The following is a 13,575-nucleotide window of genomic DNA, read 5'->3' as shown; positions in this document are numbered from 1 at the left end:
CACGACCGGCCCACTTTGGCACCGCATGGGTACTCCTGCAAAGTAGCAAAAAACTTGGCATGCCCCCCAACCCTCAGAAGGCGTGGCAAAATTTCACACAACTCCTGTTTAAGGCCTTCATGGTGCTTAGGCCTTCCTCTGGCTGCCCTGCTTCAACAGCCTGGCCTGCCTCTCCACAGAAAAGACCTAGGCCTCAGGCCACTTCTGAGGAAGATGTTTCATCTGAGGAGTGATACAGTACTCCTGTCAAATCCCCTCTCCTTTAGATTATGCCTCTTCTAAAGAAGATTCCAATGGAACAGAATCTCATATGGAGGAAATTTCTTTGGGAAACCATCTCCAGGATCCATGACCACTTCAAGTGGGGACAGTACAGAGATTATGGAGGGCCTAAAACATTGACCTACAGGTATAATCCCTTAGCCCTTCAGCCATCCCTTGTTATATCAGCCTTTTTAGATGCTTTTGCATCTACTTCCACTCATCTTGACTCTTATCCTCCAGTTCCAAAAAAGCCAGACGGGTACTACATAGTACCCAAGGGCTACAATTTTCTTTAAGGCCACAGTTGCAGACCCTTCTGTGATTTCAGTAGCCTCTGATAAAGCGTGCAGGTCACTTCCTTCATCCTCACCCCTCCCTTTGGACAGGGATATCAGACAACTGGAGAGGCTGGGCAAGAAAATCTATACCTCAGCCACCCGAGCCTTCAAAACTCTGCAGTACCAGACTGTCATGACCAAGTATAATTTATAACTCTTCTCCCAACTTTCAGTACTTATTTCAGACATGTCAGACTCTGAGAACAAGGCCTTGGCATGACGTTCTATTAAATGCAGCTACAAAGCTGTAGAAGCCACCTCAAGAGCTGCAGCTTCCTCTTATGCCATTAAATTTGCTTGGCTAAGGCTTCAGCCCCTCCCTGAGGACATTGAGGCAAAAATAATGGATGCTCCCTTGGACAACTCCACTCTTTTTGGAAAACCCTCTGCAGAACTGTTCAGATCTCTGCAAGAGAAAAGTAAGGAACTTGGACATTAAGCATATTCTAGTATCCCATGTGTCTAAATTTCACAGAAATCTCTCTGCAAAATAAGTCTTTATATGCAGGTAATCCAGAACCGCATAATCAAAACCCCAAAAAAGGCCTAAGAAAACTCATCAGTTTCCTTGTATGTCTTCCTCCTCTTTCCAGCTTGCTTAGCAACCCTTTCCTGATCAGACAAGCTCTGCAGCATGACTCCTCAAGCAGTCAGGTCACCCCCCCTTCCCAGTGCTTAATGCTATCCCTTCCATCCTGAGAGCTCATCACTCAAGACTTGGGTGTTGAGCATCATCAGAAGGGGGTACTTCATGGTGTGGCACAAGCTGCCTCCCTTCAGGGATATACCTCAACGTTCTAAAGAACAGGACCCTCTTTCCTCCAGTCCTGCAAAACCTGCTTAATCAGGGCACAGTCAAGCCTGTGTCTCCAGGATAAGAGGGAAGAGGCGTCTATTCTCACCTATCCATAGTTTCCAGGAAGGAAGGTCCATAGACTTATCTTGGACCTCTCCTACCTAAACGACTTTCTCATCATTCCCTCATTCAAAATGCTTATCCTGCAAACCTTATTCCCTTTAGTCCTCCCTGAAGCACTTCTAGCCTCCATAGATACAAAGGATGCTTACTTCCGTAGACCCATCCACCCCATGTACAGGAGATTCCTACGCTTCTGTGCCGGATCCTCGCATCATCAGTTCTTGGCTTTGCCCTTTAGACTCTCCACTGCCCTGGAGTCTTCACAAAGTGCCTAGTACCCGTTGTTGCCCTTTGCAGACTCCAAGGTATCCTCATCTTCCCCTACCTAGACTACCTTTTGATTCAAGCCAGTTCCCAAACTGAATTGAACAAAAATCTCCAGTTGACTATTACCATTCTACAAAGCCTGGAATTAACCATAAATTTCAAGTCGTTCCTGGTCCCATCCCAGGACCATGTCTTTCTGGGGTGCAGATTTAAAACCAAGAGTATGGTGGTGTCTCTTCACCTACCAAGGCACAGGAGATTTCTTTGATCTTTGCAGAGATTCTCCCCCATCAACTGGCCGTCTGCAAGGCAGTTCTGGGAATCTTGGGGTTGATGGCATCCACCATCCCGATACTGCCTCTAGCAAGGTAACACATGAGGAAATTCCAATGGTTCATTAAGTCATTGTGGTCTCAATATGCCCACCCTCTAGAATACCAAACCCCTCTTCTACCCTGTCTTGAGGGAGCTTCAGTGGTGGGTAACATCTGATTCAAAACCCAGCCGTCCCCATTTACCCACTGCCACCAACTCAAGTGCTGTACACTGATCCATCAGACAGACTAGGGAGCAGCCCTGGAACACCACACAGTACAAGGTCAGTGAACACCCTCCCAGAGGAGGGATTACATAAACGTCAAGGAAATTAAGGCACTAATCCTTGACCTTCAGTCCTCTTAAACCCCTGCTCAGACCAGGGAAACTACATATGCACACAGACAAATGACATTCTGGTGGTGTATCAACAAGTAAGGGGGGGACAGGATTCTACCTCCTTTACAGACTAGCCATACAGGCCTGGGAGCTAGCACATCTAGTTCTCTCCAAGCGGTCTACTTGCTTTCCAGTCAGAATGCTGTGGCAAATTCACTAAGCAGATCCAGAACACAGTCCCATGAATGAGCACTTCACAGGGATGTATTCCTGGATATTGTCTACCAGCGTGGTATTCCACAGATGGACTTGTTTGCCTCCCCCTGAACAAGCAACTCCCAAAGTTTTGTGCCAAAGAACCTCATCCTCCGGGATGGTGATTGGATGCCCTATCAATCTCCTGGAAAGGGAATTTCTTGTATGCATCTCCCCCCTTCCACTTATTCTAAAATTCAACAGGACAAACCTAATGTCTTGCTTATGACTCCCTACTGGCCAAAACAGCATTGGTTCCCCCTTCTCCGTCAAGCCAATGACAGTCACCACAAGTTGCCTTACAGAATGGACCTAACACAAGGGCCCATTCCTCCTCCTACACTTGGAGACCATCCATCAGACCCTGTGGGTGATAAAGCCCTGATTCATTTCAGACACCTTTATTCTGAGGACATACTTAAAAGTCCTGCAAGAGGCCAAGAAACCTAATCTTACATCTCCAAATGGAAGAGATTCTCGCTTTGGTGTTATTCCACAAACAGTGGACCCCCCCTATGGTTCTGTCATCTATGTGAATTGCTTAACGCGGGATTAGCTTAACCCACTGTAAAAACGCATCTGCCAGTTATCTCTGCCTGCCACTTCCTCTTTCCTTCGCTTCCAGTTTCAAAGCCAAGCAATTCCTTAAAGGCATCCTTCACATCAGACCTGTGGCTCCATCCTGGGACCTCAACTTTGTGCTAGAGAAACTGGCTCAAACCCATTTTGAGCCAACGTCTAGCTCTTTCAAACACTATACTTGGAAAACCGTTCTCCTGATGGCTATTACCTCCGCCAGGCGGGTTTTGGGATTGGCATCCCCTCCTTTCCTGTCCTTCCACAAAGACAGGGTCTCCCTTAATCTGTCCTTCATGCCAAAGGTAATCAATGAATTGCCATTAAACCAAGCTATTCATCTTGCCACCTTTTTTCTTAGAACAGTAGTGAAAGGATCCTTCACACCCTTGATGTACAGACCACTCCGGTTTTACTTAAACGAAATTAAACCCTTTAGAAAGTCGGACCAGCTGTTTAGTTTCACCCCAGGGCTCTGGGATTGCCTGTATTCAAACGGACCATCTCTAATTGGATATCCAAATCCGTAGCCTTTTGCTATTCTCACCATGATAAAGTTCTTCCAGGTTCAGTCAAAGCTTACTCCACAAGGGCAGTGCCTTCCTCAGGGGCTTTCCTTAAAGGGTTGGACACAAACGCTATCTTAGAAGCAGCTACTTGGATATCTGTCCACATCTTCACCTAACCTTGTAAGCCGGATTCCATTTCCAGATGCAGGGCAGGATTTGCCAGGGCCATTCTCCATGGGCTGCATAGAAAATTCCTCTGCCACTTCCTCCTCTCCTTTCTGTATGAGCTTTTGTACTCTTCCCTAATGTTGGGAATACTGTCACAGATGGATAGGACATAATTAGTTGTGTAAGAACTTACCGTAACAATAGCTGTCCTCTTCTGTGCAGTATTCCATCCCCTCCCTCCCTTCCCACCACTTCCTGTCCTTCCCTTATACTGTCTGCACCTGTGGCTTCAGTTCTGAGGGTGGTGTGCGTGTATCTTGTTTATGGCGGACATCTGTTTGTGGCCTAAATCACATATCATGCACCCTAGGCAGTAGAAGACTGATATAGCCGTTGGGTTGTTGCTTTGGCAGGCAATTCCCTTATGTCAGAGGTACTGCAACAGAAGAGAGGGACATCTATCATTATGGTAAGTTCTTGCATGACTAATCTTTCTCTGCTATAACAGTGAACATATTTAAATATCTCTGGTTAAGTTTCTATCACACCTGTACTTTACAGTTGCAATTTCAGTTGGAGTTCTAAGCATCAGTTATCCTCTGAATTTCAACAGGCAACTAAAAATCCTGTTTGGCGAAATGGGCTACTTGCCCCTTCTTCAAAGGTCTTAAGTACCACTTTTCAGTAGTTTTGTCAACTGACTGCTTTCCCCCTGAAGGGAGAGACTAATTGCTTCTCGACGCTGTCATGACTTTGCCATGACCACCTTTTGTGGCATTGCTGAAAACCTCACATTAGTGGTCCCAGTCTGTTAGATTTCACCTCCGGTACATAACTTCCTCTTAACATGTATGTACTTCCCAGTCCCTATCTCACCTAACATTTCTAGCTGTGTACTTTTGTCTCGTGTTCTGTATATTAATGTTTGTAGTTTTTGATGCATGTTTTATAATCTCCTCTACAAACTCCAACCTACTTTACTCCTAAAAATCCCTTTGCAATAGTTGAGACATCCTAATGTATTTCTTAACATCTTTAACTGTTATGCTCAGCTTCAGTACATACTATGACATTTCAACTGTAAATCTTAAACTGTGCATAGTTTTAATGTATATGCATGAGTAACAATGTTAATACATGTATGCAAAGTGAGTATATTTTGCATTTTGTAGCTGTAAAAGCTGCAGCTTTTTTTCCTCCTTGTACAGTGAAAAAACAATCCTATTATGTATGTATATGTACAGTATTCTCTACTTGTATCTAATTATGGAGCTTTTCTCCCTGAGCCGGTGTTGAAAATGGGATCAGTTCTAGTCAGGTTTTCATGGTAAATAACGATTAAAAAAAAAAAAATAAAAAATCCTCTGACTTAGTTTTTTTTCTTTGAAAGTTGCCCCTGGCACAGGAGGCAAAAAGATTTTTTTTTTTGGGGGGGGGGGGGTGCCTTTCCTTTTGTATACTGTAGGCAATGTCCTGTAGTTATGCAGGCTGTTGAGTTCTATATGTCTGTCTTGCATTTGTCTGGGTTTCCTACCACATTACAAAATCATGCTCGTTTTTCCCTGGCCTCCGCTGAAAATTGATTTTGTTCCAAGTCGGACTTTCCCAGTTAACAAATGTTAAATAAAAAGGTTGTCTTTTTATTCTGCTGTCTTAGGGAATGCTGTCAGTACCATTTTACAAAAAGATGCAGCTGTTTTCACTGGCTTTGTCAATTTTCTTAGCACAGATGGTTAAGGCTGTGAGCTGTAGTTTGTGGGAAGGTCTTTGATTCCCTCTGTCATTTACCTAGTGTGACCTTCAGAAAATCACTTAACCAGACCTTCACTTTTGGGGGGCAACCCTGGAGCAGTTGTTAGGTGTGCCTACCTGGATAACAAACAGTTGTTACTTGTAAGGATTTGTGAGGTTACTAAAACATGGCAAATAGTTAATGAATTTTTGTAGGCTGTCCTTCAAGGCCTACCAAGCTGAACACCTCACTCCTTGAATTGTGCTTTAGACTTAAGTGTTTGTGACAGGAGAGTCTGAAGGTAAGATTTAATTTTGATCACTGCTGTAGGACTTCTTGACTTTGCTTACCAGTTAGCATCCCTTATTGTCTCTTAGTGGACTTAATCCCTGGGGTGGTGATAGTATGTTTTATGATTGCCTTAGGGCAAGAGTTGCATAAACTGCAAGTAAAAAAATACATATTGGGGGGGGGGCTGAGTTAAGTCCTACATAGCTGTTGTGTCCAAAAGTTGGTTTTGCAGTGGACCTGCCCAGTGCGCATTCACAACTGCATGATACAGTGATTTGGCTGTCCAGTTGTAGACTTCTCCATCTACCCTCCCACAGGTGCAGTCCTTGTTTCTGGGCATTCAATTACAGATGCTCTGCTTGGGGGCACAGTCCTTAAACTTTCCTCTTTCTTGGCTGTTTGATTTCCACTTCTCCCAGGTTATTTACAAAATGCTTAGGTCCAGCCTTTCCCCATATCGTGCTACAGGGCATTCGCAGTTGGCCATATCTGGATGACTGCCTGAGGAGGAGTTTACAATAATAATGATTATCAGTGACTCACCATCTTTTGATTTTTGTCTTTGGATCTGCATCCAAATAGAGCATCTGATTGTGTCTGTACTACATTCCACTTGCTCAGAATGCCTTAATGTATCACCTTACTACCTTGACTCTGTTCCTCCATGTGGAGACTAAACCTTGAGGTATTAAACCCACCATGGTTTGGGGCTCCTTGGATACTGATGTTTTTACCTTCCAGATGCAAGACAGCCCTAGAAGGACATTTTACATCCCTTCAAGCAGAGTTGCTTTTGTTTTCTCTCTACTGCATTGATGTTTAGTGTGGTATAGAAGACTGCTGAATATAGTCTTTCCTAATACTGATGGTTCTGTGCTCAACCTTCCCATTTTGTAGCAAGGAACTGTTGTATACCCATAACTAAAGCACCCACATCTTGCAGTCTAAAAAATAAAGCTTTGATTCTTCAGTGGAAGTCTCTCTCTCCAGAGATCCTTATCCTCAGTGGCTAGTCAAATTGTATTCACCCCAAAGCAACTACAGTTTATTCACCATTCTTTTGAGAAGGTAGGGGAAGGGTCTTGGTCATCCTGTAAGCCAACTTCCCATTAATGCTTTGCTATCATCCCTTCTGTAAAAAAGTTTTCAGAATGAGAGGCCACAAAGGAAATTGTGTGTTGTGCTGATTTTGTGTGAAAAGTGACTTGCCCTCTCTCAACATGCAGTTTAGTCTGTATTGAAGCTCCTTTCTAGGAAAACTTTTCCCTGTAGCCAACACTTCATCTAGAGGGATATTGCTATATGCCCTTATGAGCAAAACACCTTCAGGGTCTTTCACAAAGGGTAGCACTTAAAACCATTCTCTATTCTTTAAGTGGTGCCTGTCACTGCACTTAATCAGGTCATTCGACTTTTCCACATGTCCACAGAGCAGGTAAAATCTTGCACCTCTTGGATGTACACAGCTGTGATTCTGCTTAAAAAATTATTTAGGCAAGCTAAACTTTTTTTTCTTTGTGGCAGGCAAGGAAAACCCATCACAACTGACTTTGTCCAAGTGGTTGACAGGCTTCATTCTTTAATCTAGCCCTGCAAAGAAAAAGCAAAGTACACTATACAAGGGCTACCACCACTTTCACAGACTTATTTTTAATGGACATCTTTAAAGTACAAGGGAAGCTACCTGGGCTTCCAGATTTTTCCAGGCAGTACTAGCTTGACATTTTGAAGCAGAACAGGCTTTGACTGCAGTTTTGTAGGACTTCTGTCACCACCCTAAGTATATGACTAAGTTACTGTTTTGGTACTCTGCCACGTGTCCCAGGTGTTAAATAACAGCAGAACGTAGGGCATAGTCTGAGAGAGCATAGTCCAATTTTAACAGTAAATCCTTCATTGCATTGTCCCCCTCCCCAATCTGATTTTATTTGCTTATGCACTTTTGAGAATTGGTTTTGTGAAAATACTTCAAATCCCAGGATCAGTTTGGGGTGTTGCACTCCTTGGTGTATCATCCAACCTCAAGTTTCAGAAGTACACCTGCTTAACCCCATCTCTGAGTAGTAAAATAAAAACGTGAATAAAGGCCTGAAGAGTTGGCATGGGTGCTTTTTGTCTATCCTGCTGATATCTGGCTTGGGGGAATAGTCCTTCCTTGAGTAAAGTCGAAGTTTGGACAGTCCGATATTAGTAAGCAACATAACTCCACATTGATTCATACTGCAGCAGTGACTGTGGGCATCTGTAGTCCTAGTATGCTCATGTATTTTGACTAGTGTTGCACATTTCTACTTCCTACCACACACATGGACTGTTTTTAGTTAGTGTTTTCCTGTCAGGATTTTGTTTACTGCAGGAAAGGGCTTATGGGTAAGTGAAGGAAGAATAACATGGGCATCTTCTGATGCTAGAAACATTAAGTGCTAGTAAGAGACTCATGTAGTTAGTGCACTGCAAGATACTACACACCACCTTGTGGTGGTACTTAGCGTTCATGGCAATAATTCCCTTCTAGTAGAAATCTCATATGAGATACACTAGTAGAGATGCCATATAAGACTTGTTGGTGTTCCATTAGGTGCACGTGTAACAGACTCATGAATATTATATTTCTGCATGCTTTAAAGGCACCAGGCTCTCTCTACATGTAATTTGTTTGGATATTTTGTTTTGCAGGGCCTTTGCAAAGAGGCAACAACAGCTAACCGCTATGAGAGTGATACAGAGGAACTGTGCAGCATACCTGAAACTGCGCAACTGGCAATGGTGGAGACTTTTTACCAAGGTAACTTAACCCATACTCCACACTTGCACTAATGCAAGTCCACTGCACTCCAGGTTGGTAGTACAGGCTGAGTTGGTAATGCTTATGGGCTGGCTTCTGCTTGGTATTGAATTGGTTAACATGCGGAGGGAGCGCCCACTGGAGAGTAATAAAGGCATTTGTAAAGTACGCTCAGTAAATGTATAATCTTTTTCATCATTCATCAGTTATCAAAGTAAAATATTTCTTATATTTATATATTGGCATAAAATATATATTTTCAGTTGCACTGGATAATGTATGCTTGGTCCCATGACTGGTAGCACAGGCTATAGCATACAGTTTCCCTTTGTTTATGGAAGTAAATCACTGCATAGTAACAGGTGTGCTTCTTTATTGTGATCGGTGGAACTTCATTTGGCATCAGGAATTTATGGAGACCGTTGTAGATGTACAGTTTGCATTTTGACTAGATGTGCTAAGTGCCTAGAGAGGTCATTACCTCAAATTGTGCTAGTTTCCATACCCACTGAACTGGTACATACTGTTCAGCGGCAGGTTGCAGTAGTGAGCTCAGTCAGGCTTGTGTTTTGTCTTGGTGCAATCCTGCCCAACACTAGTGTGCCTTAGTGGGAGAGGTGGTTTTCGAGATGAGCTGAATTACCATTCAAGCCAGAGTTGCCTTATTTTTTGTCCCAGTCTAATGAAGGTTGTTAAAGCTGCTGGTACGAACTGGCTGTCATATCGGCTGTTCAGAGGCTACTGTACTTGATGCAGGTCTCAGCCATTCTTGTAGGTGCACACTCACTCTTTGGAATAGGATACTGTTAAAGGTTTTGTGATTGGGGTTGATATCGGAAGTGACTGCAAAGCATTCCTTTCCAGTTTGGGATTGTTTTGTTGAACCGTTTGTGTTTGTAGTGTCTTGTTTGTCACTTTGCACGTCAGTGTTGAAGTTGTGCTGTGCCATTTGAAAATTACTACCACTGTTCTATCTATCTTACTTCATGGTGGCATATTTATTAAAAAAATGGCTTACAGTGGTATTTTGCATTCCACGCAGTTCATTTTCTGTATGTGTGGTTTAACAAGTTTGCCAAGGTGCCTTTGTGTATTCAGCAGGCATTGCATTCTACATTTTCACATGCCTGTGTCACAAAGCTTTCTTCTGTGGATTTAGCACCCCCCCTCAAAAAAAAAAAAGCATGAGAAAACGCAGGCAGTGATTTCAGTCTCTGTTCACTTTCCAATAAATGGTGAGATGCCCATATTCACAGAAATATTTTCTTCAGTGTTGCATGTTTGAGAGTTGCCCTGAATTACTAGCATTTTCTTGTGTACATAATATAATAGCCTGCATGTGTCTTGTGTAGGATCAGGGCTGCAGAGCTTTTTTCCCTTAATGAAATTTCTGTGCCTTGAAAAATAGGATTAGCAAGGTAGCTTGCATCAAGTTTGAGTGTAAGCAGCAAGTGTTTTTTCTTTTACAGGTTCTTATTTTCTGATGACCCAAGTATTTGTTTTGAGACTGGGACTCGTTCAGAGACATGTAGGCAGTAATATGCACAACACCTACACCTGTAGGAATTTTTATGTAGCTTACATGTTTGCTAGATTTAGCACACTGACCATGCATGACTGTAGTTTGTAATGCAAGAAGCAGCTTTGCTGTTAAGTATAGTATGCACGTTACATGTTAATTTGGTGTGTATACTCCTGTTTTTAAAGTAGTATACTGATTGGGTTAGTTAATGAAGCAGATGTTCATCTCTGTACCTTTTGCATTCTGTGTGGATATGCAGACAGTCTGTGCACATAATAGTGCTAATCAATGTTTCAAGTTATCCATAAGTGAAATTTTTTATGAAGCTGCATGCTGTAGACTGACAGGGATGCAGGGTGAATGAAGGTTTATTTTAATGTTTTTGGATACAGATGCTTATTTAATTATGGTTTTCTAGGTAAAACCATTGCTTCAAGTGAGCAGACAAGAAGAAGAAATGCTTGCCAAGGAGGAAGAGCTGTCCAAGATAAAAGAAAAGCAGATGGCTACTGAAACCATGCTGGCAGATATGGAAGAAAAGCATGTACAGGTGAGTGGTGGGTTAAACGAATTTGGGGATTCATTTTTGTAATGTCACTGGAAATTGCAACAGACCTTGTCCCCACCCCGCATGTGGCTAACTCAATCACTGCTTTAGTTCTCTGCCACTGAAGTAAGGCTTTGTTTGGTATACATACCTTTTTTGAGACCCTACTGTCACCTCTGTGTATCCACCAGGCATTTGGTCATTTGAGTAAAGAATGTACATAGTTAGGATGCATTTTGTGACGTTAGCTATATTTTCCACTAACAGCTAAGGGTTGCTACTGCAGGTCAAAAAGAACAGACTACATCCAGTTTTATTGTTACTGCAAGTTATTGATTATTCATTCTGCTGTGTATTGTGTACACCCCCCAAGTGTATTTCATTCTGTAATACTTTGCCAATGTTTGGGAGCTGTTGCTTCCGAAGTTTTTCCTGCTAATCAGCTTCTGAAATTTTCTTGGCCATTACCGAGGGAGATTGCTTTGCAATTTCTAGTTTTCCCAGTTGCTGGTTCACTATTCCAAAGTGGGTTCATTACCTGGCCCATGCATACGTCCACATGTTTGTAACCCCAGCTGTAATTTAGTGTGACCACTGTAACTTAAGCAGCCTTTTCACATAATTTGATCAAAAGTAAACTTTTTTAAAACACTTTCTCAAACTGTTTTTTTAAGCATGCTTATTCCACATACATGGTGCATACCAGTTCCCTACTGATGGATTATATAATGTCACCATTCTTGATCAGTATTTATACATATATTTACTTGTCCCAATATGCGCAATTAGTTTCATTTTTGTATATCTATTTAATCAGCAATGCATTACCAACTTTATTTTCTTTACAAATTTTGTTTCATTATGCATGTAATTCTGTCACATCTGTGCTTTTGTAGCTTGCTGCAGAGAAACAAGCATTGCAAGAGCAATTGCAAGCAGAAACGGAACTTTGCGCAGAGGCTGAGGAAATGCGTGTTCGTCTTGCAGCTAAAAAGCAGGAACTTGAGGAGATCCTTCATGACCTAGAGGCAAGAGTTGAGGAGGAAGAAGAAAGATGTCAGCAACTTCAGGCCGAAAAAAAGAACATGCAGCGGAATATACAGGTAAGCGGTTTGTTTTTATTGGTTCTTGAGGGCCAGCATTTATACCCATTTTTTACTTAAGATTTTGGTGTCCAAATTTGAGGGGGAAAAAACATTCCAGGTGTATGGTTTCATTGCATGTTTGCTACCCGCTTCTATTTATGGAATTTGTGTGCATTTGTTTACATCTAAATCCGTATATTAATGCATACATATGTATTTCTTTGCATGTGTGTTTTTGCCCTTCCCCATTCTTTGACTTTGAAATCCTCTCATTTGAAACATTTTTTTCTACTGGCTTAGTTAAATTTGGCAGCTAGGGCAAAAATGTCACTCAGTCATTACTGGGTGGTTTAGAGTTTATATACTTTACCCTTTTGTCCTGTCCCCTTATCCATGCTCATTATACAGTGATGTAGTCCATAGATCATCTGAGGGTTTTTTGATAAGACTGAGGACTGCAGTCTTCCCTGTGGTCTCCCCATAATCCCCTCTTCTTTCTAGTATAGGTAGGTTGGCCAAAAAGCAGTCTCCATCCAGTAATCAAACCCAGATCTCCTACATCACAGCCAGGGTTTTATCCTTCTGTTTCACAGTGCTGTCAAGATATTTGTGTAGATTGTGGCAGCTTTTTTGGAACCAGCAACTATATTGACAATTGAGCTGTAACTTGTCTGTTGATGTATATGAACCATTAATAAGTGGTCAGCAAATAATAATCCAGTTGCTGTAGTAATTCTCCCTTTGATCAGGTTTCAAGAATGAAGTCAGCTGCAGAGGAATGGCAAGAATATGAATGCTTTGGAGTTTTTAATCTGCCTTGTCATGGAATTGGTGTTGCACCATTGCAGAAGTTCCCTGTAAGAGGCTATTGGTCACCTTCTTTCAGTGAGCATAAGGTTGTGGTTGGGTATCTTGACAGTCAAGCATGCTAGTTTTAAGATATCCTTTGTGGGAAGGGAAACTGATCCTGACTTTGCCAACTGCGACCTTGAGCAAGTTATTAACCAGAATGCTTTGAGGGCAGTGGAGATTTGTTCTGGGCTCCTTAATCTCCTGGGCTACATGCCTAGTAACCACCTATGAACCAGATGGTAAATTGATCTCCATCAAGACAGGGGGAATGTGGTTAATGCATTCACTAGTTTTCATTTGTTTGATAATGATAGATACCGTCCCAAAATGCAGCCTTTGAATTGCCTTGTAGCTCGTAGGAGGAGCTCCAGGGGAAGCAGATGGCTTGTTTTGCTATGTAGGACAAAATAAACATTCCCTCCATGTCTTTCATTAACTGTGTGGAATAAGGTAAAGGTGAACAGACTAAAGTGTACTTCCCAAGCTAATAAATTTGAAGTATTGCAGCTTTGTAACTCGCTTTGAGTTGGATTGATGTTGCAAAGAATTATTTACGTAATGGAATACTGAATTTGAGCTTGTCTGTCTCTGTTTAGGATTTGGAAGAGCAGCTAGAAGAGGAAGAAGCAGCCCGACAAAAACTACAACTGGAGAAAGTGACTACTGAAGCCAAACTTAAGAAACTGGAAGAAGATGTCATTGTGCTAGATGATCAAAATGCCAAACTTGCAAAGGTAAGCCTGTATAAAACGGAACAGCTGAGCATATGTGACAAAGTTCTGGTTTATAACGTACTGCTTGTACTCATAGG

At 42.2% G+C, this 13,575-nt stretch overlaps 1 protein-coding gene across 1 annotated transcript in view; it reads left to right on the top strand.

Moving 5' to 3' along the window:
- Positions 1-13,575, top strand: part of MYH9 (myosin heavy chain 9) — a 1,134,272-nt gene that overhangs the window by 670,053 nt on the left and 450,644 nt on the right. Inside the window, exons 22-25 of the mRNA XM_044075327.1 lie at positions 8,650-8,758; positions 10,699-10,830; positions 11,724-11,930; positions 13,361-13,498. Coding sequence (XP_043931262.1) covers positions 8,650-8,758; positions 10,699-10,830; positions 11,724-11,930; positions 13,361-13,498 — 586 coding nt within the window. The remainder of the gene's footprint in view (positions 1-8,649; positions 8,759-10,698; positions 10,831-11,723; positions 11,931-13,360; positions 13,499-13,575) is intronic.

Source organism: Protopterus annectens, chromosome 1.part1 (assembly GCF_019279795.1).
Source record: "Protopterus annectens isolate FY-2018-M chromosome 1.part1, PAN1.0, whole genome shotgun sequence".
NCBI classification, from domain to species: Eukaryota; Metazoa; Chordata; order Ceratodontiformes; family Protopteridae; genus Protopterus; species Protopterus annectens.
Note: the sequence above shows the minus strand (reverse complement) of the source record. Positions and strands in the feature narration are given on the sequence as shown.